The sequence below is a fragment of the Triturus cristatus genome, chromosome 9 (genome assembly GCF_964204655.1).
Source record: "Triturus cristatus chromosome 9, aTriCri1.1, whole genome shotgun sequence".
Lineage (NCBI taxonomy): Eukaryota > Metazoa > Chordata > Amphibia > Caudata > Salamandridae > Triturus > Triturus cristatus.
In genome coordinates this window covers 1,143,995,009-1,144,019,841 of record NC_140592.1, presented here as the reverse complement: position 1 = coordinate 1,144,019,841, position 24,833 = coordinate 1,143,995,009, and the positions used below count along the sequence as shown (strand labels likewise).

General features: G+C 43.2%; 1 protein-coding gene across 1 annotated transcript in view; it reads right to left on the bottom strand.

Annotated features, from left to right (window-relative positions):
- Nucleotides 1–1,535: 1,535 nt before the first annotated feature.
- JMJD7 (jumonji domain containing 7) overlaps nucleotides 1,536–24,833 on the bottom strand; it is a 61,431-nt gene continuing 38,133 nt past the window's right edge. The window contains exons 3-8 of the mRNA XM_085627080.1: nucleotides 12,940–13,193; nucleotides 12,014–12,070; nucleotides 5,304–5,399; nucleotides 4,765–4,841; nucleotides 3,289–3,448; nucleotides 1,536–1,797 (exon numbers count right to left, since the gene is read on the bottom strand). Of these exons, the coding sequence (XP_085483206.1) occupies nucleotides 1,709–1,797; nucleotides 3,289–3,448; nucleotides 4,765–4,841; nucleotides 5,304–5,399; nucleotides 12,014–12,070; nucleotides 12,940–13,193 (733 nt within the window). The 3' untranslated portion in view covers nucleotides 1,536–1,708. The remainder of the gene's footprint in view (nucleotides 1,798–3,288; nucleotides 3,449–4,764; nucleotides 4,842–5,303; nucleotides 5,400–12,013; nucleotides 12,071–12,939; nucleotides 13,194–24,833) is intronic.

Here is a 24,833-nt window from a genome sequence, read left to right as displayed (position 1 = left end):
TTTTCGATGGGAGTATGAGGTAGTGGATGGTTTCAGTAGCTCTAAATGGCCTGGAAAACCTCTCTAGGTTTGGTGGTGGTACTAGATTTTCTCTCCACTAGTGATTATTTTTGCTAGTGAAGATGACCTCAGCAGGTGCTGACATCAATTGTAGTCTTGATGAGTGAGGTGGACTCCAAGGCACCAGTGCCTCAGGCTTGGGTGGGTATGGCTGGGGGATGCAATGGCATCAAGAAAATCTGTACCAAACACCATACAGTAGATCTGGCTTGGCCAGTAGTGAAGGCATTGTGTGTGTTCCAAGTTCAAGACTGTGGAAGGTAGAGTGGTGTTCACGGGTATGATAAACAATTGGAAGACAGATAAGACCTGGCAGGAGGAGATCTCACAACCGGGACGGTGATGGGATTAGGATCTAGAGATGGCCAAGCTTGACAAAAGGCACAACTGTAACACAAAGTATTGGCTTCTTTGCCTGTCTAGGATGGAGGAGTGGCACACGTGCTTGCAGGCAGGCTTGCTGGCTGCCCAAAGTAAGATGCCATCTTTGAGAGAGATGAAACCCTGCTTCATTGTTATTCTGGTGATGCTGGAGGAGTGGCAGGGCCAGTGGAGAGAAACTACTCGATTTCCTGCATCATTAAAGAATGGAAATGGGAAGGTTGTTCTCACCATCTTGAAAAATCAGGTGGTGAGTGGGTGCCTATGTACCTTGAAGGAATTTTCAAAATTTCAAATGCTTTTTCATATTACAGTGTCAAACTGAGTTTCAAAGGGTGAAATCTTATATATATGTATAAAACAGTGAAACCCTAGTTGTAAACAAATAATCCAGTAAGTACTATTCAATACTGAAACATCAATAATTGTTATTGATAATCTTCAGTGGTACAAAAGGGGTTTTATACAGATGTAAACAAATCTCCATTTGAAACTTTAACATCCAGGTTTCCTTCAAAGCATCAGTGAGATTAGACCCACAGGCTACAAATCCAAGCGGGCGGAGTGCACTGAAATTATGAAGCCTATGTATATAATTGGGGTGAGTGACGTTAAAAAGATTTCTTTCCGAAAACTTTGTGATTTATTTTTTCAAAATCTTACAAACTACATGAAGTTTGAGAAATGTTGCAAAAGTTGGGGAAAGGATGTAGCCTAACGGTTAGGGGTACCAGGTTCGAGTCTCGGCATCGATGCTTAACATCCTGTGATTCTGGGCAAATCACTTAATCTCCCCGTGCCTAACAAAAATGAATGTGTCCTCATGTAACACAACTGGTGCTCATGTAAAGCGCTCTGATACCGGATTTTGGGTCAAGTTTGCGCTATATAAAACTTCGAAAAAAGAAAAGAAAAGAAAAAAAATGTGTACTTGCAGGAAATAAATCCAATAGTAGGCTCTGAGGGAAAATCCAAGCAGAACAAGTTTTACCAGAAAATACTTCTGCAAAAAAACAAGGTAGCAGCATTTTCACACGCAGGTGAGCTTGTCAGCTCAGCAAACTTTGAGGGTAAAATTTAAATTTTGCACTCACTGGTAAAACCTCTTGTTCTGCGTATGGAGAGAAGTGTAAACATGTTAACAGAACAGGACCTTCGTTGGTACTATTCTCTTTCTGGCCGCATGATCAGTTCCTTCATGCGGGGAGGCACTCTCTCATTTAAGGTGCTCTGCCAACCACAAGACGCTTCAGCAGGTTGCAGATCGTCACAAATGCCCCACTGTTTTCGAAAGAGATTCCAAGAGCTGGAAGTACGAGTACTTAATGTCGAAATCCATGTCATACCAATAATTGACTGCAGAAAGAGGAAGACAAAACAGGCATACAATTATGAAATAACCACTTTCTATTTTAAGCGCCATTGTGAATCATGCACAAGAAGCTTTGGCAAAGCCAATAGGTCCAAGTCTGGGCATATGCTTGCAGTATAAAACAAATAATCATCACATGTAACTTTAATAGAACAGCCACCGTGCTTCCTAGCAGGCAGGTATACTTACAACAGGAATAGAGGCTTTTTTTAATTTTAACGTATGTCACAGCAAATTATCATTCTTACTGGTGCAAGGAAAATGTACCATTGGATTTGAATTACTATAGCTAAAAAACACGGTTTAAACACACAAATTTGGCTGGAAAAAAATAGAAAGTAGAAAAGCATTGGCAACGGGAAGTCTTTACTCAGCAGCCCTGGCACCCATGCTGAATATTTTGCCGGTGGTCGCAGGTGGGGCCCACCAGCACTTATTTTTCCTTAACTTGATCCAGAGCAAATGCAAAAAGAACAATTGATGGACAGAATGTTGAAAAATGTCAAACATTCACCCCAGTACAGAGATCTGGGCCTACATCCATCATTTGTGTGCTCCCCCTGCCATTCCAGTTTAAACCTAGCCATATGCAAATCAGTCTTGACCTTGTTCCCTATGGGAACAGTCCAGCCTGAACTGCCAGGCCAGGCCCTCCCTGGACCGGAAACAAGCATCCTGGGACCAGTTTTGGTGTTTCACCCCTCATCAGCCAGGCTAGCTTGACTCCAGTAGCATGGAGAGCAAGGAGAGCACGGGACCCACGTATGGGCATACCCGTCCCACTCAGGATGACAAATGCAAAAAGAACAATTGATGCACAGAATGTTGAACAATGTCAAACAGTCACTCCGTCCATCATCTTGTGTGTTTGCTTTGCTCCAGAGCAAGATAGCGAAAAACCGAAACGGCAAAGAGGGAGGAAGATGCAAAAAAACAGTGATAAAGGGACAAGGAAGGGATAAAAAAAAAAAAGGGACGGGGGTGTCTGCTTCTGGATGAACAAGGTATGAGGTAGAATAAATGCTATGAAGGCTTTGCAGTCAGCAACCCACGACCTTCCGCAGCCCCAGCCCCGGCTTTTAAGCAAACACTGGGCCCTGGTAATTATTCTTTTACACATTAACCTCGGCCTGGACTCTGAAGTGCACTTCTTTCTAGGCAGATGTTCACCAGTAATGAGGCAAAATACTATCACTCACATTAGCCAATCGCTGAAGCGGGCTCACCCACTGCCCCATGCTGTATGTTGTGGTCGGAGAAAGCAAAATGTTGGACGGACCAATGTATGAAGAGGGCTGGCACAAACACAATCTAATGTATGTAAGTGTATGTATTTTATTGATGATTGTGTGTCATTATATGTGGCTTGCAAGACACCTAGAGCAGCCTCTACAGCAGACCCAAAAAGAGGACCTCTTGAGCGGCCATTTGTGGGGTGAAGACAGTAACAAGCATGCTTTGCCCAACATCCGTACCTGCTATGCAGCCATGAGACTGCTGGACATGGTGAAACCAGAGCGAGGGGAGGTAAAGCATCTCACCGGCCTTCAGCGTGCACGGCAGGGGCTTCAACTGTGCATAAGATGGGTACCGCTGCAGGTCTGGGTTCAGTGGATCAAGCGGGATCCAGGGTACCTGCAAGGACAAGGCGGCACAAGATGTCATTGCATGAGTCGTCACTACTAGCCCTTCCTGTGATCCCGACTCCACACCAAACACTTGAATCCTTCCAACAAAAAGCATGATCTTAAGTTGAATATTTTCTGCTTAAGTGCAACAGAAAGACCCTCTTTGGACTAAGACATACGTAGATGGACTAAAAAATTGCCCATGTCCCATAACCCTGCCTGTAAATATTTCTAAATGGAATGGTGCTCATAAAACAATTATGTGGTACAGAAAGACAGATTAAACTGCACCGGCACTATATTTCTCCTAGTAGAACATAAGCAATGACGTACATTCGACTCAATTTTGTACACCAAATTAACTTGCTCTCTTGTTTACTATTATATAGGCTTACTAAGAAATCATGTCTTTGTCTCCAGTGCAGAACTAATTTTTCTTAATCACAATGTATTAACCATCAGTGTCAAAGGGGCATTACATTAGAGTTCTAAATGCAATTCGATGGAAAACAACCGAAGTACGTCGGGCAGGTTCTAAAAACCCAATGGTGTTCTCCTACGGTAGGACCAGCTTTGGCAGGCGGCAGAAGAGTAACAGCGTACTAGGGGGCGGGAGGCGGTTGTGGCAGATTGTCCAAACAAGTACAAAAAGAGACCGAATGACAGATGGCGGGGTCGCCAAAATGTCACTTAGCCAGGGGTGACTAAAACTCCTTGTGCAAGCTCTGACAATATGAGTAATGCTATTAAGTAAACCTTAGAACTAGTGAAATTATTTCAAAACCTAGTGACAGGAAACCAACTGAAGTACGTCGGGCAGGTTCTAAATACCCAATGGTGTTCTCCTACGGTAGGACCAGCTTTGGCAGGCGGCAGAAGAGTAACAGCGTAGTAGGGGCGGGAGGTGGTTGTGGCAGATTGTCCATACAAGTACAAAAAGAGACCGAATGACAGATGGCGGGGTCGCCAAAATGTCACTTAGCCACGGGTGACTAAAAATCCTTGTGCAAGCTCTGACAATATGAGTAATGCTATTAAGTAAACCTTAGAACTAGTGACATTATTTCAAAACCTAGTGACAGGAAACCAACTGACTGTACGGTACATGTTGATTTACCAAACAGATGGGTACTCAGCAACCTCCACTACAGCGCTGAACTCTAGACCACTGAGGTTTACACTGAACGTGGAAACGTGCACTGTTGTCTCACAAATACTCACAACAGGACGGCCAGGCAGAAACTTGGAAACCAAGAGGCAGGTTAGTATCCCATCCCACTTACCATCAGCATGCAGCGTAAACTCAACACAGCCAGGCATTACCTGCTCCGCAGCCTCATCGTCAATGACTTCGAAAGATCCATCTTCAGACACAGAGTATGTTGCAGGTGCGTAAAGTTCTGAGGAAAGGAATACAGAGAAAAGCACAAATCAATCATCTGCATTTGCCACAACATGCAGAGCATTGAATCAACTGCAAGAGAAGGTTCCAAATGGACAGCTTTTGGAGCTCTGGGCCACCAACTTTCACAGCAGGTTCTCATGTTCTACGTCAGTGCTATGGTATTCCCAGGAGTGCCCTTCCAATGTTTCCATATCATTTTAGTGACATTAATATATTACAATAGTGGGAGGTAATGCCAACAAAGAAGATACATATTTTCCTTCCTCACATTGGTTGGCAATTTAAGAAAACTGACAAACCACACTAGGAAAAAAGTAAAGAAATGAGTAATCCCTTCTTGCTTCACATGCGAAGTAAAAGGCTGAATGTGAATATGTGCATCAAAGTCTCAGTAGCAATGGCAAGCTTTCATGCCTTTATGGCCATAAGAACCTGCAATTGGGGCGTGGCCACTTACCATAAGGGATGAAGGGGCGGTCACTCGGCGGGTGCAGCAGGAAATGCTTCTCCCCGGAAATCACACAGTACAAGTTTTCATAGTGATCTTTGTGCACTGAGACAGAAAGAAGAAAAGAGGGTAGGAGGAGAACATAGGAAATAGAGAGTTAGGCATAAAAGCAAAAAAACAAAAAAGGCAAAGGTGGACGAAAAGGTAAAACAGCACATCCAAGATCCTGTAAGAACCACATACTAGAGATGATGACTTTTTGTCATGACACGCTCTGGTCAACCGTAGCACTCCATAAAATCTGGGTCTTGCGATTACATTTATATTTCAAGACTCCAAACAGAGCAGCAGTGAAATTTACAACATATTTTTCTCTTAGCAATAAAGAGCCTATTATAGACCTGACAAACAACACTTACAGCCTAATTTAGAGTGGAGGAAATGTGTGAGAATCAGAGGACTCCTTATTTCTATGACAAGGAGTAATGCGAAAATGACACAGAACTTTAAGTTACTGTCAATGTAATGCTCTTGCAGCATTTTCACCCACTGCCCTGCAGGGTTTACTGCATATTCTCTCCTGGATTCTTTCAAAAAAGGTAATACTTCCCACTCCAATTGCAGCAGTGCTTGCTTTCCCACCCAACTCTTTAGACGAGCCTCATCGTTTATTGCGTCAAAGCTAACTTTGATAAGTAGCGGAGTATACAGCTCAGCCCACTACGGCCACATAACTTATTTGTACACAAATGTGCAACAAAACACACTTAAAACATGACTGATCATGTATAAATCATATTCTATGCGATTTGTCCATGAGCATTAAAACAGAGGGTTGCCTCACCGGCTACTGTGATTTTAGGTCACAATATCGACAACAAAAATATTTTGGTCCAAAACAATTGTCAAAATAATGACAACAATAATATAAAGTAGCAAAATATCGAGTACAAACTTATCAAATGTAAACTATATATAGTAGGAAACTGCATACCCTCAAAGGAATAGATTTACTATCTACTTCAAATGCCACTAACATTGGGAAAAGTGCATATATTTGTTTGGATCAGATTTACTATTCTAACTACAGTCCAACACAAATTATGAGAAGTGCATAGATTTGATATTCGGGGAGGTTGGATTACTATTCTGTCCTACTAAATTGGAGAAAGTGCACACTTATGGGAGACTATCCTAGTAGGACAGGACCAGACCTGGCACTGTAGAAAGTGTCTACATTAAACAGGGGGTCAGACTTACTATTCTAACTCCAGTCCCACAAACATTGGGGAAAGCGCATATATTTGTGGGGCAGAGGGTTGCATTGCTATTTTATCTGCTTTCAAAATAACTTTGGGGAAAATACAGATATTAGAAGGTAGTGTTTTCTGATTCATTATCTTAATTTAAAAAAAGCCAATTTCTCAAAATGTTATATATTATATGTACATGCATATTAAATAAACTTAATTTGCTATCCAATAAAATTATAATTTTGATAACTAATGCATTTTTTTTTAAACAATTTTTATTTTACAAACACTTTTCTACATTTCAAAACTCAAAAAAAGTTAAAACAGTCAATTTAATTTTTTTCACTTAAATCTATTTTTTTTTTATTGTACATTAACCGAACGCCCATTCCTATTAACAAAATATTGCCCCAATGATAACATTAATATATAAATTAATATAGAAATCCGAATATGTACTTCGAATGTACTACGAATATGTAATTGCAAAGTTCAACGTCCTATATAACTCGTGTGACAAAAAAGAAATCACTAATCAAAAAAACGATATTACAATGGAGAACCAATATAAACGCTACTAGAGCAAAGATACTGAGTCACACTGAGAAAAAATAGGATAAATTTTGAACAGAAAAAACTATCGTGGCTTACCTGTCCGTCGGTACCCCAGCGCGGTGTAGACCCTGCAGCCGGAGGTACCGGGACAGTGAAATCATTTCCTATAAAAGCCCCACCTCAAAAATGGATAGCCAATTGCGGCACCCGGTAAATAATGCTTATTATCATTGCGCATGTCAGTATCACGCAACACTGTTTTGTTAGGCATGCGCGCTTCGAGGTGGATTGAACCTATTTTTTCTCAGTGTGACTCAGTATCTTTGCTCTAGTAGCGTTGGATGTTGAACTTTGCAATTATTTCACAGCCTTTATTATTTACTTGTTGTTTGTTTGCACCATGTACTATACATTGGTTTGCTTACTTATGAAGACTGTGTTGCATGCACTGTCATTAGCAACTATATGTTTTAAGTTTAAACATATGGTTCTGTCTTTACTTATTTTTTGATGATATGATGGCAGCCTTCTGTTATTCGTTTTGTCTCCTCTTCTAAACATGCTCATTAAGGGGCTTTAAAGAAATACAAATTACTACTACTTTCCCCCTTCTTTCTTTACCTTTAAGACATGTTATATTAACAATAGGTTACCGCCGTTTCTTCTAGAGCGGTGCTCCTTTCCTGAGCGGATGCCAGGTAGAGGTGTGGTGACTTACCCAGTGTTTACGGGTAAGTGCCTTTGATTCTTACAGTGGAATACTACTTGTTTCTTTGTCATATTTAGTAATATTACATTTATGGTTTTTATTTTTCAGGTAATCCCTAACACTCTTGGACACATTGAAAGAGTGTTTGTCCTTGTATCCTTTTTTGTGTTAATTTCACATTTTTACTTGTACGCAGCAGTATTACAGGTCCTGATGAAAGCCAAGTCTTCCTATAGACTGCATGGCTGAAACATGTCGACCAATCACTCCACCACCGCAGTTTGAAAACTTACTACTGCTGGTGCACTTTTCTTAATCCTGGCCAAAAACGCTTTAAAAGACAATACGAGTTACCTTTTTCACGTTTTTGAGCTAGTTTTAACTTCACTTACCTTCACCCATCTTTTTTTCTGCACTGCGCCCTCACTCACACTTTTAGCTCTACATTTGTGGATTTAGTATATCCAAAATTACATTTAAAACATCCCTGAGCTCCTCCCTCTCAGTGAGGGGGTTGTAGCCCCCCAGAGGAACCAGGCATTTCCTCTGGGAGGAGAATCCCAAATGATGAAGCATGTCACCTTTGGTGAGTGAGGGATTTCGTCCTATAAAAGGGATATACCTAATTAAATGAGTATAGGGCTTAGATGCAGGTTTTGTTTCACCCTTTTTGTTGTTCTGATTCAACCTTGTTGTAGTGGTTTTCCACACCTTCTTAGCTTTTTGATAGACCCCGGGGTTTTGTACTGTTGCTTATCTTGTCTATGGGGAATAAACCCTGTGTGGTCTCTAAACTATCCCTAAGACCCTCCGGCTTTAAACCGTATTTGTTATAGACAATCCAGAACAGACTTTGCTAGACTCCAAGGTAGCAGATTATTTGGTATTGAAAGTGACCTGAGTGGTGTTGTATGTGAGCATGCTGTTTCTATATGCTTCAAGGTCACAGGCCTTGAGGCATATGCACATGGCCCTTGTTTGTACACTGTACGGATTTGAGCGCATGACAAATTATACAGCATAGAATCAGATTTTCAGTAACGAGGGCGTCTTAATTGAATGTTTGCTAAAAGAAACGGTATTTACTAAATTCGTATCTTTTTGCAGCTCACATCACAAGGGTTTTCCATTCTCTGCAGCATTTTACACTATCTAGAAATCTGCTTGCAGGCTGACCTTGGGAAAGCAATGCGCTGACGGAATGAACCGAATACAAAGCAGAAGCTGCCACAGCTTCTTCAACCAACTTAGGTCCTGTTTAAAATACAGGCTCAGAGCGAGGGGCGCACTCACTTGTTCCGCTGTCCCTCGCACAAGCAGACTGACCAGTTAGGGCTCCATTTTGAGACATACTGGCATACAGGTCGTCAAGCATTATGAAATATTTACAATTAAATACATGAATCTGTGGGCCATTTAAATACGATACAATCAGATATTTTACTAACAGGTGAGGGATGTGTGATGAAAAGTTTTTGGGGTGTATCTAGTTTTCCCCCTTATATAGTGTTGAATTGCAGAGATATTATTATGATAATTTGCATTCACCAGATTTTTAACTGTAGTGTAAGTCTACAAGTTGTGTGTGCTATTCTGGGGTTCGGGCGGGGCTATGCTACATCACCTGCAGTTGTAAGCGATTCTTTGACAGGTTTGTCTCACTCCTTACAAGCCAAATCTGCAAGAGTGCAACTCAATGAGAGAGGAAACAGACACATGCCAGTTTTCCTTTTCTCTGAAAAAATGAGTTAGCTTTTGGAGCCAGGAATTCTAGCAGGTGTGATCCCTAAAATATCTGGGTAGCACAACAGTGGGTGGGTTGTAGCTGCCCTGGCATACATGCCTTTTTGGCGTGCTTTGTGTATATATTGGCTGTGGTGGCACATCCTTGTCCAGCCAAAGGAAGGCCTTGAGAGGGTATGTTGACAAAGATGTCCCAATATCATAGCTAGTCAAGTGGCAGAAGCCACTTGTGATCAAAAGCATACAACTGACAGATGTCATTGGCAGAACTCAAGCCTGGGAAGAGGAACCTGCATGAAAAAGGATGCCAGCAGACTGTTTCTGCCTGCACCCCCCAGTCCCATTCTTCGATACAGCAGCACCTGGGTGCTGAAGGGTTCCAGGTTGAGGCCACTATGTATGATATGATGCAGCGAGATTTAGTGCAACAATCAACGGGCCATAATAATCTTGCACGCTACGGCTAAGGGGTATCACTGTACTCTACAAGTGTGATCCAGGAACCTCAAGCATGACTTCAAGAGTTGCCACGGGCATTCATGTGAGCTAAGTTATACCCTTGTAGAAGTTCTGTAGAGAACCACCGAAAGGGTGTCACGAGAAATGAGTAAAAGAGGTCGGTACCGTCATTGTAAAGGATTTGCTTTAAAGTATGGGATTGTCACCTACATGCATTTATCTACATACATTCTAGAGTGTGTCACTCACCAAATATCAGAGTTTAAGCAAAATGTATGCACCGCCAAGTGATGTCAAAAGGCCCATGATCATTTCATACCTGTAGAACTGCATTAGCACAAATACTCACCAAAACAGCCACATTTTGCCATCATTTCCAAGAGGTGTGCTACTTTCAGTGACTGTAAAAAGGTGTAGCTGTTATATGTTACACCAGGTATAATGACATGCACATGCATGATGTGTCCCATGGCATCGCATAAACTACCAGTCAGTAGTAGGGACAACAAAACGATATTCACGTTTTTTGGTGGCTGTTATGGTAATGAGACAGGTGTTCTAAGCACATGTGGAGAGTGGTCTCAAGTGATTTTAGGACAGTAGGGTAGTTCACCATTTTAGCGTACTCACGAGTCTTATCCCCATGCTGAATTCCCCAAACTGTACATTTGATCTTTTTTCTATTTATGCAATCGATCAATCAATCAAACATTTGTAAAGCGCACTACATACCTGCGAGGGTCTCAAGGCGCTGGAGGGGGGGGGGGGGGGGGAGTAGGCTGTTACTGATCGAAGGGCCCACCCCCATGAACCCAAAACAGGACTGCCCCACAATTCTTGATTTAACTTCCCTTTCCTTCCATGCACCTCTTTTGTGGGCATTATGCATCAGTGTATCTGCTTCTAGGTGTCCGTCTACTTCCCAGTTGCACCACTACATCTAGTTCCTTATTCTGGTCATGGGCACCCAATCATCGGCACCTAACACGTCATCACTGACTGTACATCAATGAATTCAATGCCTGCTGCAGACATGCTGCAGTGAATCCTCTACATACAACCCACACTGTACAACAGCGCTGCCACAATGCCACTCTCCATACAGAATATTTTGCTTGTATTGCTGAGGCGCGGTGCCAGCATCAGGATCGACCAGCTTGTCGAATGTCGGCCCTGATTCCACTGCTCCTCTGAAAAGAGCCGTTCGGTAGGACGAATACTGCGACAAGTGCCTCGACAGGGGCTGGGATGGCACTGATGTGAGCAGCTGTTGATGGGAGTTCATTTCACCTCTCTCGGATCACGTCCAGAATCACAAATGGAGGGAAACGACGTCCAAGCCTCCTCTTGGCCATATCCAGCGGCGTCATTTTGACAAAGCTCCTCCATAGGTTCATGCTGCTGTTAGACCATGGACCTGTACAGGGTTAGCGTAGAGCACCATTGAGACTGGGTGAGCTCTGTGCAATTCTCCGCAGTCCTGCACGTGGAGTCAGCAGGCTCCTTTTTCATGATGATGCTTAATTCAGTTTTCAAGTATGAGTTTTCTGAGTCATCATGTGTCACAATGCAGGATGCCATGGCTAGTACGCACCACACCCACCACCGAAAGAAGCCTGTGTTGTGTTTGTTCTTGCATTGCTAGCTCGTCGCTCCTCCTTCATGTTGGCCGGCTGCTCTTGGACGTACAACTGAAATGTATGGTGTTAAGCCATAAATGGGTGGGATATGGATATGTTTGATGCATCCCACTTTCTGTCGAATTACACACTTAAGGATTCCAATACTCATTTTATAAGATTCTTGTAACTCCAGGTGCATGGTCAGAAAACTACAGGTAATAATGCCATTGTGTTATTCCTTATTCAATAATCTTCACCAAAAAAGGTGTCCTGCCGAAATACACTGTTACCCTTGGACCAGAGTTTGCTGTATAGCGCACTGCCAGAGCGTTACTGGTATGTGATACTATTACCAGAGCAAGAGAGTACTGTGCTTACTTGATGTTACTGCAGCTGACTCCCCAAGCCAGAAGTTCACAGCATCTGGTTTCTTTCCTAAGGAGGAAGCAAAGGCACCGGTGATGACTATGGTACATTATCAATTCACAACCAAATTCTAGTATCTGAAACTAATCATTTCTCCCATGCTTGATCAACATTTCCCACATACCTCTAGATCATCACAGACAGACCTGGCAAGACCAGAGACATGACAGATCAAAGATGCATGCCAGCTCAAGGCAGTCAGAGTGCATGAAGGCTGAGGTATCAACAATAATAATGCCCCCTTTTCAACCAGGGTACCAGCTGTCAACAGGCACTGGTTTGCACTGCAATATATGGCGAATAAAGGGTCATTCTAGCAAGGGAGGGTATTTCTGGTGGAGGTCTGAGTCAGTGGCCTTCAGAACCATTTCACTGGTCCAATCTTGCCAGGTACCTGTTGGAACTGCCCTTCCATTGGAGTAATGGCCTGGTGAGAGCATACATCAATTTTCTTCTGATTACTCCCATTCAGTGAAAATAGTATATTGAGGCTACAATTAAATGCAACAAATAAACATTGTGGAATAAATAGGTTTATAACAATAAAACCCCTTTTAAATTGATAAACAACTCGCCGCTAGCTAAAACATTATAGACCATTAATATTCCAGGGCACCTCCTCTACAACGCTCTTCCCAAGAGGATAATAGCAGGTGGCAAACAACCTCTGTCTGCTGTAGTCCATCCTCCGACTGGGCCTTTCCACTCTAAACTAGACTCTAGTAAAGGGCAATCCCTAGTGCAATGACCCAGGCCACCACTCGCGTATTCATGAGCTGGATCCCCAGTGCAGTGAGAGCTGGATGCGCCAATCTCAAATGCAGCTTTAGCCAGATATGATCAAATCCAGGTAAAAGACGATGTTTTAGAGTCCGCACCTAAGGCTTCAGTCATCCATGGGATATCGGGCTCGACATCATCGATGAGCTGGGAGAACTCCTCAGTCAGGTTGGAGCACTGCTTCTGGACATAGAATACTCCTGGCCGGGCCACCTTCTTCTCCACGATGTCCAGAAAGGAGCTGAAGGTCATGCTGCGTTCTTCCGGCATGACAAACCTATCGCCGTATACAGCATCGGCATAACCATTGGGAGTCACTGCCACGCTAACGTCTCTGGAGCCCACCACCCGTCTATGAAAAAGGAAACACATGTACATTAAAAACAAAAATAAGCACATCTGCTAAGGCTCAAGCAGGCTCTCAAGAGCACAATGAAAAGGCGTCATCTCTTCCACAAGCACACAGGAGCTCTCTTTTCCTTACAGGTGATTACATCCTAAGACGTGCATGATATTTCTTAAAGGATTTTACACTTTTTCTATAATTTCGACTGCAGTAGTTCTACATTAGAACTGTGTCCACATTTTCTGAATGAGTTGGATGGTGCAATTTTGCTCTTGCCAACGAAGATTTGGTGTTTTTTCGGTTTCCTTTTTGCAGTTTTCAAAGATATAAGCATGGAAGTACACCAGGATGCCATATTATCTGAGCTAAGAAAACATGGTATGCCCAGAAGCATCCACAGCATTTCAGCCACAGTACTGCAAAGGGAAGATCTCAAGACTGCTCATCAATGTACCCGGAGGACTACACAACATAATGGCTTAAGAACAATGTGAAATAAAGCGCCCGGGAAACCTGCCATCAACAAGGACACAACTGTGTCATTGTGCTACAGGCTTTTGCTGGGGGGGGGGGGGGGAGGCTGCACTGATGTTAGCAAGAAAATGGGAAAGAGAGCTGACGGAATCTTTACATTTACTGAAGACTGTCAAAGTGTAGTTTTATTGATACGCATTGTTCGTAAGCGCACATTGGGTAAAGTATGGCAAGCCTATTTTATGCAAATTGACGCTGCCCTGCTACATCGGGAGCCATTTGCTCCTTCTAAATAGACTAAATCACTTCGACAAATCTAGTTCTTCACCCATGTTAATGACAGTTCACACAGCAGAAGTGAGATTGGCTGTAGTGAGTTGGCAGAGTGAAGGGGAGGTCTTAAAAGCAGGGCTGGTATGGTTCACTCTTTTTGTTGGTCTTTGACGTCATTCGTCACAGTATACAAAAGTGTATATGGAAACTGCACTGCAGAAGTTAGAACGCAAAACGTATCCCCTTCTTTCCCAGATCTCAACAGGTGATCTCACACCTCCACCCCACTCCCCTGCTATGCTGCCCCTTGTGATTCTGCTGTGATCTGTGGATTCCTGCTCTGAGCAGGACAAGTGGTCTTCACTGGGACAACTGATTTAGTTCGAGTAATGACCAATGTACTGTCAGTGCACGCCTGTGTATGATATGAGAAATGAAAACCTTTGCTCTGGAATTTTTATAGCATACGTTGTCTTCCAGAAAAGGATCAACATCATACGATCATCATCCTCGCCAACATACAAAGAAAGTGCAAGCAAACGCCATTTGTGAATGTGTAATTAGGAAATATACGTCTCAAGTCCCCTCTGCATGCTGCAAGTGCTGACAAAGGTCCCTTTAAGGAGATTCTGCCACTCTTTTTCAGTCCTACCAAACTTCCCATGTTCACCGTGCGACAGATAGAGTGTTAAGGCAAAAGGTTCTCCACGCCAATGTGAACACCTCACACTGCCCATTAGAGTGTTCTCTCTGTTCTCTCTCTGTTTACTGTGCACCCTTACTCACACTGCCAACCAGTACCAGCTTCTCACACTGCCCACCAGTGCCAGCTTCTCACACTGTCCAACAGGCTCATCAATGTTCACACCTATCCCTGACTACTGGTGCAACCTACCTGTACTAATTCCTCACTATGACCAACAGTTAAAGTTCACCACACTACCCACCTTTTACTGCTTCTCATCTGCTTATACTCCCCACCCCTCACAGTTCGACAAACAAGATCTCCTTTCACCAGCCACCAGTCCCAGATTCTCACAGTGGTCCCCAGTCTCTTATTACCAACTTCAGACTGCCCAGCAATGCCTGCTTCATCTTGATCATTCCTCACGCTGTTCACCAATACAGCAGGGCTCGAAAAATCAGAAAAGTGTTACTAGACCTGCAGGTCAAGTAACTTGAATAGTGTATGCAACCTAACTTTAATGTACTTGACCCCTAAACTGGTCCCAAATTGTGTGATCTTTTACAAATATTTCATTTTACAGAGTTGCTTTTTTCTTCATTCTTACATAGGAGTCCACCTTCAACTATGTGAGTTCAGCATTTCTGCAGTACAAAACAAAACTATTTAGTTTGATTAAATAGACTAAACATTTGCTCCATGAGTAATAAGAATCTAGCCCACATATAGAGTACGCATGATCCCAGACTTGCCTCTCAGTTTACTGACAGCATTGCCATCAAGACATGGGCAGGAGGTTTTTTCCAGTTCATCTTTAAACACTTACTTTTAAGCAATATATTACTAAAGCATGATGCAGTAGCGCACTGTTATTTACAGACAGTAAATTTCCAAGAAATGTCCAAAAACCTTCCTACTACTTTGCAGCTTTATTGATAAAACTATATAGCGTATTAACAATAATCTGTGAAAATTGGGTTTCGGAAGACATATTTATCATTTGCACATCACCAAGTAAAGTATTCTGATTTGTTTTTCATTCTATTAAAATATATTTTTCAACACACAGAAGTATAGAACATGGGCTTTCACAACTACTGAGATATTTTTTGAAATGTTTGTGTAGTTGACTTATTAGCTATTTAAATGTGTGTTAGGAAATATCTGATGCCCTACAGCCTTTCATTTCACACTTCGTACAGCAGGTCAGACAGTTCACTTTATAAAATCCTGGAACCCTGCAATCTGAGAAGGAAAAGTAATTGTAAACTAACTTCTCATCTCTGTCTCTGAACACAGAGCAAATGTGACCAGATAAAAACAAGCTTTCAAGGCATCTTTATTGCTCCTTCACTTTCTGACTGAACAAAACACCTGCTCTTTGTCAACTTGCCAGAACAGGTGAGTAGGTCTTAAATATCGCTCAACCTGATACAATCGGACTCGCTATAGCAAGTGAGTGAGTAGATTTTTCCGGCTTGTACAGGCACCTTTTACTACCAGCCAGTGCCAGCTCTTCATACTGCCCACAGGTGCTAGGTTCTTCCCACCAATGCCATCCTTTTACATTGATCATTATGGCCACATCCAGATTCCACCAGGGTCCGTTCCTCATGCTGTTCAACAGTGCTAGATTCTCAAACTGCTCACAAGAGGCCGCTCCTCACAATGGACACCAGAGCCCACTCATCATCCTACTTAACACTAGCCCTTCTCGTGAATATTAACCAAACTCGGATTGTACTGCTAGAGAAAGCATTTGATGTATTTAATTTTTATGTCTGTATTTGCAGATGTTGAAGTAGTAGTTCATGGAGGTATTCTTATGACTAGTAACGTAGCTCAACATACTTTATTAGTATGCAGTGTTTATAATGCATCTACCACTAAAGTTAGAAAATGCCACTACTCATGAAGAACTAGTTTGTTATGGTATATTGATTTGTATAGTGGACTAATCACTTGAGAGGGTATCCAGGCGCCTGCGCAGATTTGTGGTATCCAAGATGCTTATACGAAGAGCAAGGTCTTAAGCTTCTTGCAGAGCTCAAGAAGTGACGAAGAGGCGCTAATGTGTTGAGGGAGGTCATTCCATGTCGTGGATGCAATCAGAGGACTGGCAGATCCCCGAGCCTTATCTGTGTTAAGAAGAAGTGAGAGAAAAGCTTTACATCACAGTTATTAGCTTGCATGTCTTGAACACCCACACTCACGCAAATGCACTAGCTAAAAAGATCTTCAAGTAAAAAAATTGGTGAAGTTTGATTGACTGCATCATGGTCAATATCTTGGGAACTGGTGGTAGATATGAGAGTAGCGCCATGTTTCGAAAGGGACCATGATTTAATTGTAATTGTGCAACTATGTCTACTTCAACAGTTCCAAGTTCCTGAAGAGGCAGGGCCAATGAGCACCCACTGAAATCATTTCCAATAATAAATAGAAGAGCAATTAAATTGAGAATGAGAAATAGGATATGCTTGCCGCATAGTTAATGGAGGCAATAGAGGAAGTGTTCAATGAAATCCTTTTACCTAGGGAAGGAATTAGGGAATAATGTTGAATTCACATGAGTAAGTAATTACAAAAGACTCTTTTTTACTACTTCTAAACTCTCCAAAGGAAACTCTGATCATAACATCCAGGTTTAATGAGGAGTGATGGTAAAGGAAGTGTGAGCTTTCCCAGGCCTAGTAGTATGCCACTATGCTGCTAAGAAGGAGATCAATGTTCCTTAATCAAGCTAATAACGTAGAAAATTGATTGCAAGTAAAATCCCTAGAGCCCAGCAGAGAATGTGGGATAAATTAAAGACGGTTTCTATAGATAAACAATTCTAAGGGGTTCTTGGAGCTCATCCCCCTTGAACGCAAGGGGCACGCAAACCACCTGGAGCTATGCTGAGTAAGGAACAAACTGGTAAACTACTTTAAAAACTTATATGCAGACAGGAAGGATGAACAAATCTAGTGAAGACTAGCCTGAAACAACCCAAAGGGACCAGGAATTTAACCATTTTATTCTTACGTTTGAGGTAAAATAAGACATCACAAGCTGAACAAAGCTCTTGGTGTCCCCCAACCACCCTACCACCCCCTAACACAATATCCTGTCCCAGAGGACTTGCATCTAGCAGAATCCAACACCTGAGCACCAGCAATCAACACTGTCATTTGCTTATGGAAGTCGGCAGTAATCGGCACTCTGTGTAAGAAGGGCAACCACGGAAACCCAGACAACTAACGGCCAATTTCACTCTTGAATTGATTCGGCGAAATAGTTGGTTAAGTAATGCTGAACCACTCATGTCCGACCTGCAACACATGGTGGACACATTAGCACGACACTACGAGCAAGTATACACCTCCACAAATACCACCACTGTACAAGAAGCGCTGGCATTCCTTCATGATATTCATATGCCTCGGCTCACGTCTAAAGATGCCAAAACTCTGGAAGCAGACCTTACAGTTGATGAACTCAAACTGGCCATTTCCCAAATACAATCCGGTAAAGCCACCGGTCCTAATGGAATCCCGATGGAATTATATAAGCACATGGCGGACAAAATAACCCCATATATGCTGCAAATGTTCGAAGCCAGTCGCGAAATAGGGACACTCCCCAGAGACTGGCAGCCATTCATAAGCCTGGGAAGTCAGTGGAGGACTACGCGTCCTATCGCCCTATCTTCTTAATCAAAGCCGAAGGGAAAATTTTAGCTAAAACACTGGCACTCAGACTCACTCCCCATCTCAGCACATTAATACACCCGGACCAATCCGGCTTTATGCCGGGTAGGAACACAGCCCTGAATCTTAGACGCCTCCAGAGCGTAATAAGTCGGAAACACACTATTCAGGAAGACACGGCGGTCCTATCCTTGGATGCGCGGATGGCATTCGATTCGGTGGAGTGGGCCTTCCTCTTTGCGGTCCTTCAACATTTGGGGTTCGGGCCGAAGTTCTGCTCATGGGTACGTCTACTCTATACGGATCCGGTGGCGCACGTAGTCGCTAATGGTCACATATCGAGGGGATTCACCCTGGGGAAAGGTACATGGCAGGGATGCCCATTATCACCCTTGCTGTTTGCGTTGGTTCTAGAGCCGCTGGCGGCATGGATACGATGGGACCCCATGGTTCGAGGGTTGAAATGGAGGGAGGACTGGGAAGACCACATTTCCTTGTATGCGGACGATGTGTTATTGTATATAGCCTCACCCAAGATGGTCGCTGCATGCACTGCTTAATATCTGCGCTGTCTATGGCTCTGTATCCGGCTATGCCATCAACTGGGATAAGTCTGTATTATATCTGCTACACGGACCGCCCCCGCGTCTCCAAAAAGACTGAGAGGTCCAGAAAGTCACGGACACTGTCAAATACCTTGGCATACATATTACTTCGGACCGTGACACTTTACTGACACTGAATTTACAAGCCCCCATGCAACGACTAGAATGCGATATTCGACAATGGAAGTCATTGCCGCTCTCACTTTTGGGCAGGGCGGCTCTTTTTAAAATGATGGCCTTGCCCAGATTTCTAAATGCCCTGCATAATACCCCGTATCCAGTCCCAGACTCATACTTTAAAGCAGTAAACGCTGAGATAGCCGCTCTCCTCTGGGACGCCAGGCCGCCGAGAGTGGCGGCGACGAAAATGGCGAGGAGCTGGTATGATGGTGGGATGCTCTTCCTGATATCAAGGCCTACTACTTGGCCTCGCAACTTACAGTCATTAATCAATGGCTTCACGTGCCAGATTCGGACCCGGCTTACCACCTTGACAGAATGACTCTAGGGAAAGGCGGTTTTAATAGTGCACTCTACAATACACAGAAAACCCGAGACCTTATCGGCCCGGCGGCACATACTGTCCACATCTGGCACACAGTAAACAGGCATTTGGGCTGGACTGACATACTCACGAAACATACACCATTATGAGACGCACGTAAATTTGGAACACTGGGCAATAGTAAAGGATTCCGCAGTTGGGATTTAATTGGCATCACCCGACTGGGGGATCTTTGGCAAAAGGGGAAAGTGGTCAGCTTCACTCACCTGCAAGAACAGTACTCCATGGCTCTAGGCGAAAGGTTCCGATACACCCAAATCAAACATGCAATTGAAATAGCACTCCCTGCGGAGGCAACGCTTCCGGCGGCTTCCCCCTTAGAGGACCGACTGCTCACCGATCACCTCCAAAAAAAAGCGACATCCCTGACATATAAAAAAAATCATCAATAATCGACCGGACCCCCTTATCCGCTTAGGGAACTTTGGCAGTCCGAAGTGGGAGATATGGATGATCCCGATTGGCGAGAGGCACTAGCTTCACCTAAAGAAGTGGCAATTTCCTCCAGATTACGCCTGGTGCAGTTTAAAATATTACATAGGACCCACTTCACACGGACGGTACTACACAAGATGGGGAGGGCTCCTGAACCTAATTGTTTGCGCCTCTGCGGGGATGTCGGTACATATTATCACACGTTATGGGAATGCCCGAAACTTATGCCCTACTGGGAGGAAGTGATAGGCACGATTATAGAAGTTACCGGGAAGCAGGTTCCATTCGAGCCCCAGTGCTGTCTTCTTAACGTCTGGGGTCCGACAGACCTTAACCATGCTGAACGCCTGTGGGCCACAAATGGCATAATGATTGCCAAAAGGAACATAGCGCAGAAATGGGGTGTGGGAACACTACCAACAATATTACAGTGGTATAGAGATATGGATATGGATATGGTCATGGTAGCGGAGAAGGCCACCTTTATAAACTGAAGATGCCCTCGTAAATGGGCTAGGGTGTGGGGCAAGTGGAACACACATAGAGGAGAAATTTGTTCACCCCCAGAACATGATAGTGAGTCGGACGGAGACGTGTAAGGGTGTGGGAATATAGATGTATTGCGATAAAACTGATTTGACTAAGTGACTATAAAGAAAAACTATATGATGTTGTTGTAACAAATGCAGATCTGTACTGGTATGTTATTCAATAAAAAAAATTATAATTAAAAAAAAAAAAAAAGTAATGCTGAACCATCTACTGAGTTGGGTCGACTCGAAACCATCCTTACAGATGAGATTATACTTGGTTTGTGTGGACTAAGTCCAGCTAGATATATCATTTATAACCCTAAAAAGGTGGTTACGGCAGGGTCTTCAAAAATCGCTATTAGTTGCTACACAGTTCCTTCCCTTAAAAATCGCCACATGAGCATCAAATGGTCCATCAGGGGCATAAACTGAAATATTTTCACTTTCATCAAGAGTGAGGCAGGGTTGTCTTCTGGTCCCTTTATTATTTAGCCTGTTTTTAAATGATGTTGGTGGCTAACTGGTTGGTCTCAATTGTGACACCCACAAGGTATGGAAAATACCATTGCTCATGTTGCTGGCGATGATATTCTGCTCTTCTTAACTGAACTGACCATGCATAAACAAATTAGCAGTGTAAACCATATTGCGTGATGAAGAAGTCGACCACCAATGAAGTCAAAACTAACGTCATGATTATGAAGTCTACTCGTCTCCTGGAGGACAATTAATCATCACTAGTCATCTCTAATATTATGAGAACAACTTTGACTACTTTAGGATCTGCCTTGATTGCAAGCTTGACAAGGGCAAGAATAGAGAGAAGGCTACCAGTAACATACCGCTGCTTCTGTCCTAAGATTGAAGCAGACAATCGACAGTCAGTTGACGAAGCACAATTCTCCATGTGCAGAGGATAAGGACAGAAGCAGCATCCATGTACAATGCTGAGCTTTGAGAGATTATACAGGTCAGATATTTGAAGAGAACTAAAAAAAATGTTTTAATCATAGCACCGACTGGTGCCTGGCCCCTTTTGCTACCACTTTACTTGGAGCTTGGCATAAAACCCACAGCTGTCATTATTGCTCTTTGCCCACTTTTGTATTGGTTCCTGCTACATAGGAGCTGAACCTATCTTAGCTCCATGGTAGAGTTGGCACCCTACTGACTGTGGCAGATCTCTAGATTTCACGTGTGAAGAATACCCTCAGGGAAGTAGAATACTGTAATCCTGAGCGTGTCAAAGTCGATATGACTGGTTCAATCAAGAAGGAATACTGGCTTGTGAAATGGAGGAAAACATTTCGTGAAGTTGCACACAGCTCTCTGAAATAGTTACCTTTCTTACAAGGAAAATACTGCCTTCTAATCTTACTTAGATTGGATCCCACTGGAGACATGGTGCACTTTGTATCTTAAATTTAGAACAGGAACCCTACCAAAGACACCATACAGTGCCAAGTGGGACCAGACAAAATCTATCAGCTGTCTCGGTGGGCTAGGGATTCCAATGTAGATGTTAAGCTTTTCTGTACAAATACATGTACCACGCGGAGGAAGTGATAATTACCAATATTTAAAACCTACATTAACACTTGATTTACCTAAGTATTTGCACTTTGTTACAGGAGTGATCAACCAATGTATTTTGCAGTATGTTTGATATGCATGGTTGTATGCTGAAAGGGGTAGACAGCGGCAGTATCAATATGAGCAGGACTGTTTATCTAATGATAGTGTCATATTCTCAGCTGGTTCACCAGCGCTCTCTTTAAGATGTTATTTTTATGGCCTTATGTTTATTAAGTACTCTTTTGTTTTCTTATTGCAATAGCTTTTTATTGCTATAGCATATACTGACAGCAATACAGTTTTGAATCACTGCATACTAGTGTCAGCTCCTTACTCGGCCTATCGGTCGAAGCTATTCACACGGTCTGCAGATATCCGCTTCTTGCACTACCCTCCAGTGTAGGGTCATCAGACTGTCCTCCAATGTCAACTCTACAACACTACTCAGCGGTGAAAGCTCATCAGGATGTCCACTGGAGTCAGTTTCAGTTAGACGCATTGGACTACAACAGCACCACATTATTTTACTGCTCATCAGTGCTAGCTCCTTCTATCGTCCAGCAGTGTCCACGCCTTGCACTGCCCAGATGTGCGCTTTCCTTATCCTCCCAACAAATGAAACCTTCTCACTTGCCTACCAGAGCGCGCACCTAATGCTGCCCATTTGTGCTGGTTTTTTGCACTGCCCACCAGTGCCAGCTCCCTGTGCCTACTGCTAGCACTTCCTACCAGTGCCAAATGGGAGTGTCACAATCTGCCTACTGGTGCCAGCTCCTCGCCGTCCAACAGTGACAGCTGCTCACACTGCTGATAGGAATCTGCTCCTCACAGTCCTCACCGCCAGACTTCACACTACCCACCAGACACATCTGTTCAGGCTTTCTCCGGTGCCAGCTTTGCACATAGCCCTCTAGAACCCACACTTCACTCTGCCCACAGATGCCAGATCACACTGCCCACCGGAACCTGCTTCTCTCGTCTCAAATTAGTGCAGGTTATTCTCATTGACCACTAGTGCAAGTGTCTCACACTACCAACCAATGACATGTCCTCACCTTACCCATCAGTGCCAGCTGTTTGCAGGGAAAGGTTCTCACTCTGGACCACTGTATCATGTCCTCTTATGCCAACCAGTACCAGCGTCGCACAGTGCCCACCAAGGCCATACCTTGCCCCTGTACACCGTGCCTGCATCTCACACTGCTCACCAAAGCCTCATGTGTGCATCTAAACTCCTCTGAATGCTCGTGGTGGAGGTTTGACTTATAACAGTGTTCACATGTGCCCCTTCTGCTCACGCCTTCACACCGTCCTTCTTACTCTACCTTCGCCTTGTCCTTATTCATGCTTGTTCCACGGTCTCTCTCTCGCTTACCTTCCCAGATCTGGCTTCTTGTCAGGCTCCCTCCTTTGACCAGCTCCTGTTACTCACCAGTCACAAGTCTGACAAATACAGGTTGCCAATCAGCGCATTGGCCATGAAGAGGAAGGAGGTAGGAAGGCACCCACCCCAGTGCCCTGGTACTACCACCAGCATCTCTGGCCCATGTGACTATGCTTAAAAGACTCTCAGGAAGAAACCAGGCATTACAGACACCACTGATAAGAGCTGTCGAGAGACCCTCATTTAGGGGCCCACCTCGTACCACTCCCAATTTTTACTTCCAAAAATGGCCACTGCCTAACTAAATGTGCATCCGGCCTGGCCAAAGCCTTTTAATGGAAATCTTAGAATGGGTGAATATTTCACTATCACTGTACACTTAAAACCTTGCCAGTTGAGAGATAACACCCAGATCCACCCTGGCACATGCTGTAAAGTTTATTTGATTCCAAACTAAGGTACAGCTAGGGCAACAGTAACAATCTTTTAATATACAAATGATGGAACTATTGATTTTGTCAATGATTCAGGCTTTCTTGTGGTCACTAAAGGTAGACAAAGCAGTTTTCACACACAGCATTTTTTAAACAGCAGTATTGGCACTTGAAAGTATACATGGTCATCATAAACACTGCAATCATTCGCATTTTGCAGAGGCGACAGACTGGGGATAAAGTTATCCCGATATGTACCGTGTTTCATGCAGTTTAAAACAAATTTCTCAAAAAAATATCACTTTACGGTTTGAAACAGTAGATCATTCCCACATATACTTTATTTACTGTTCAATACCTACACATAATTTGTTGTCACTGCTTCAACATTGAATTGATAATGTTTGCTTAATGTTTTTCTTGCTGAGCAACCTATAACCACCAAGGAACATCAACCTTAAACAGTTTAACCTCAAGGTAACATTTCTTTTGTAACTTCTAGAGGCACATCCATGGATTAAGGTATGTTCTTCCAGATGAAGAATTGTAGGGTCAATGATCAGGAAATTCTGGGGGAGTGGGACGTTATTGGAGAAGGAGAGAGGTCAACTACTGATATGGGAGGGATTGTCTTTATTATATTATCCACATGTCTATCTAATTCCCAATTTGGTTGGATTGTGGCCTGTACCATGTTGTTTAAGTAGAGATTAGGTAATCAGAGGATGCTTGATGTCGACCATCGGGAGAATTGATGTGTTGTCATTTTGGTTTGATTTTTTAAAAAAAAGAAAAAAAAGGGTAATACTTAAGCCGAAAAAGATGCTATTGGCTTTTTACTTGTGCACCTGCTCTCTTTTCCAGTTGGTACCTTGCTTTAAGCCTCTTCTCAAGACCCATTACGAGCATCTTTTCAACAAGGGAGCCACTGTGGATTTCAGGACATTGCGACTGACATTTTAGCCAGAACAGTGCCAAGGCCAAGTGAAGA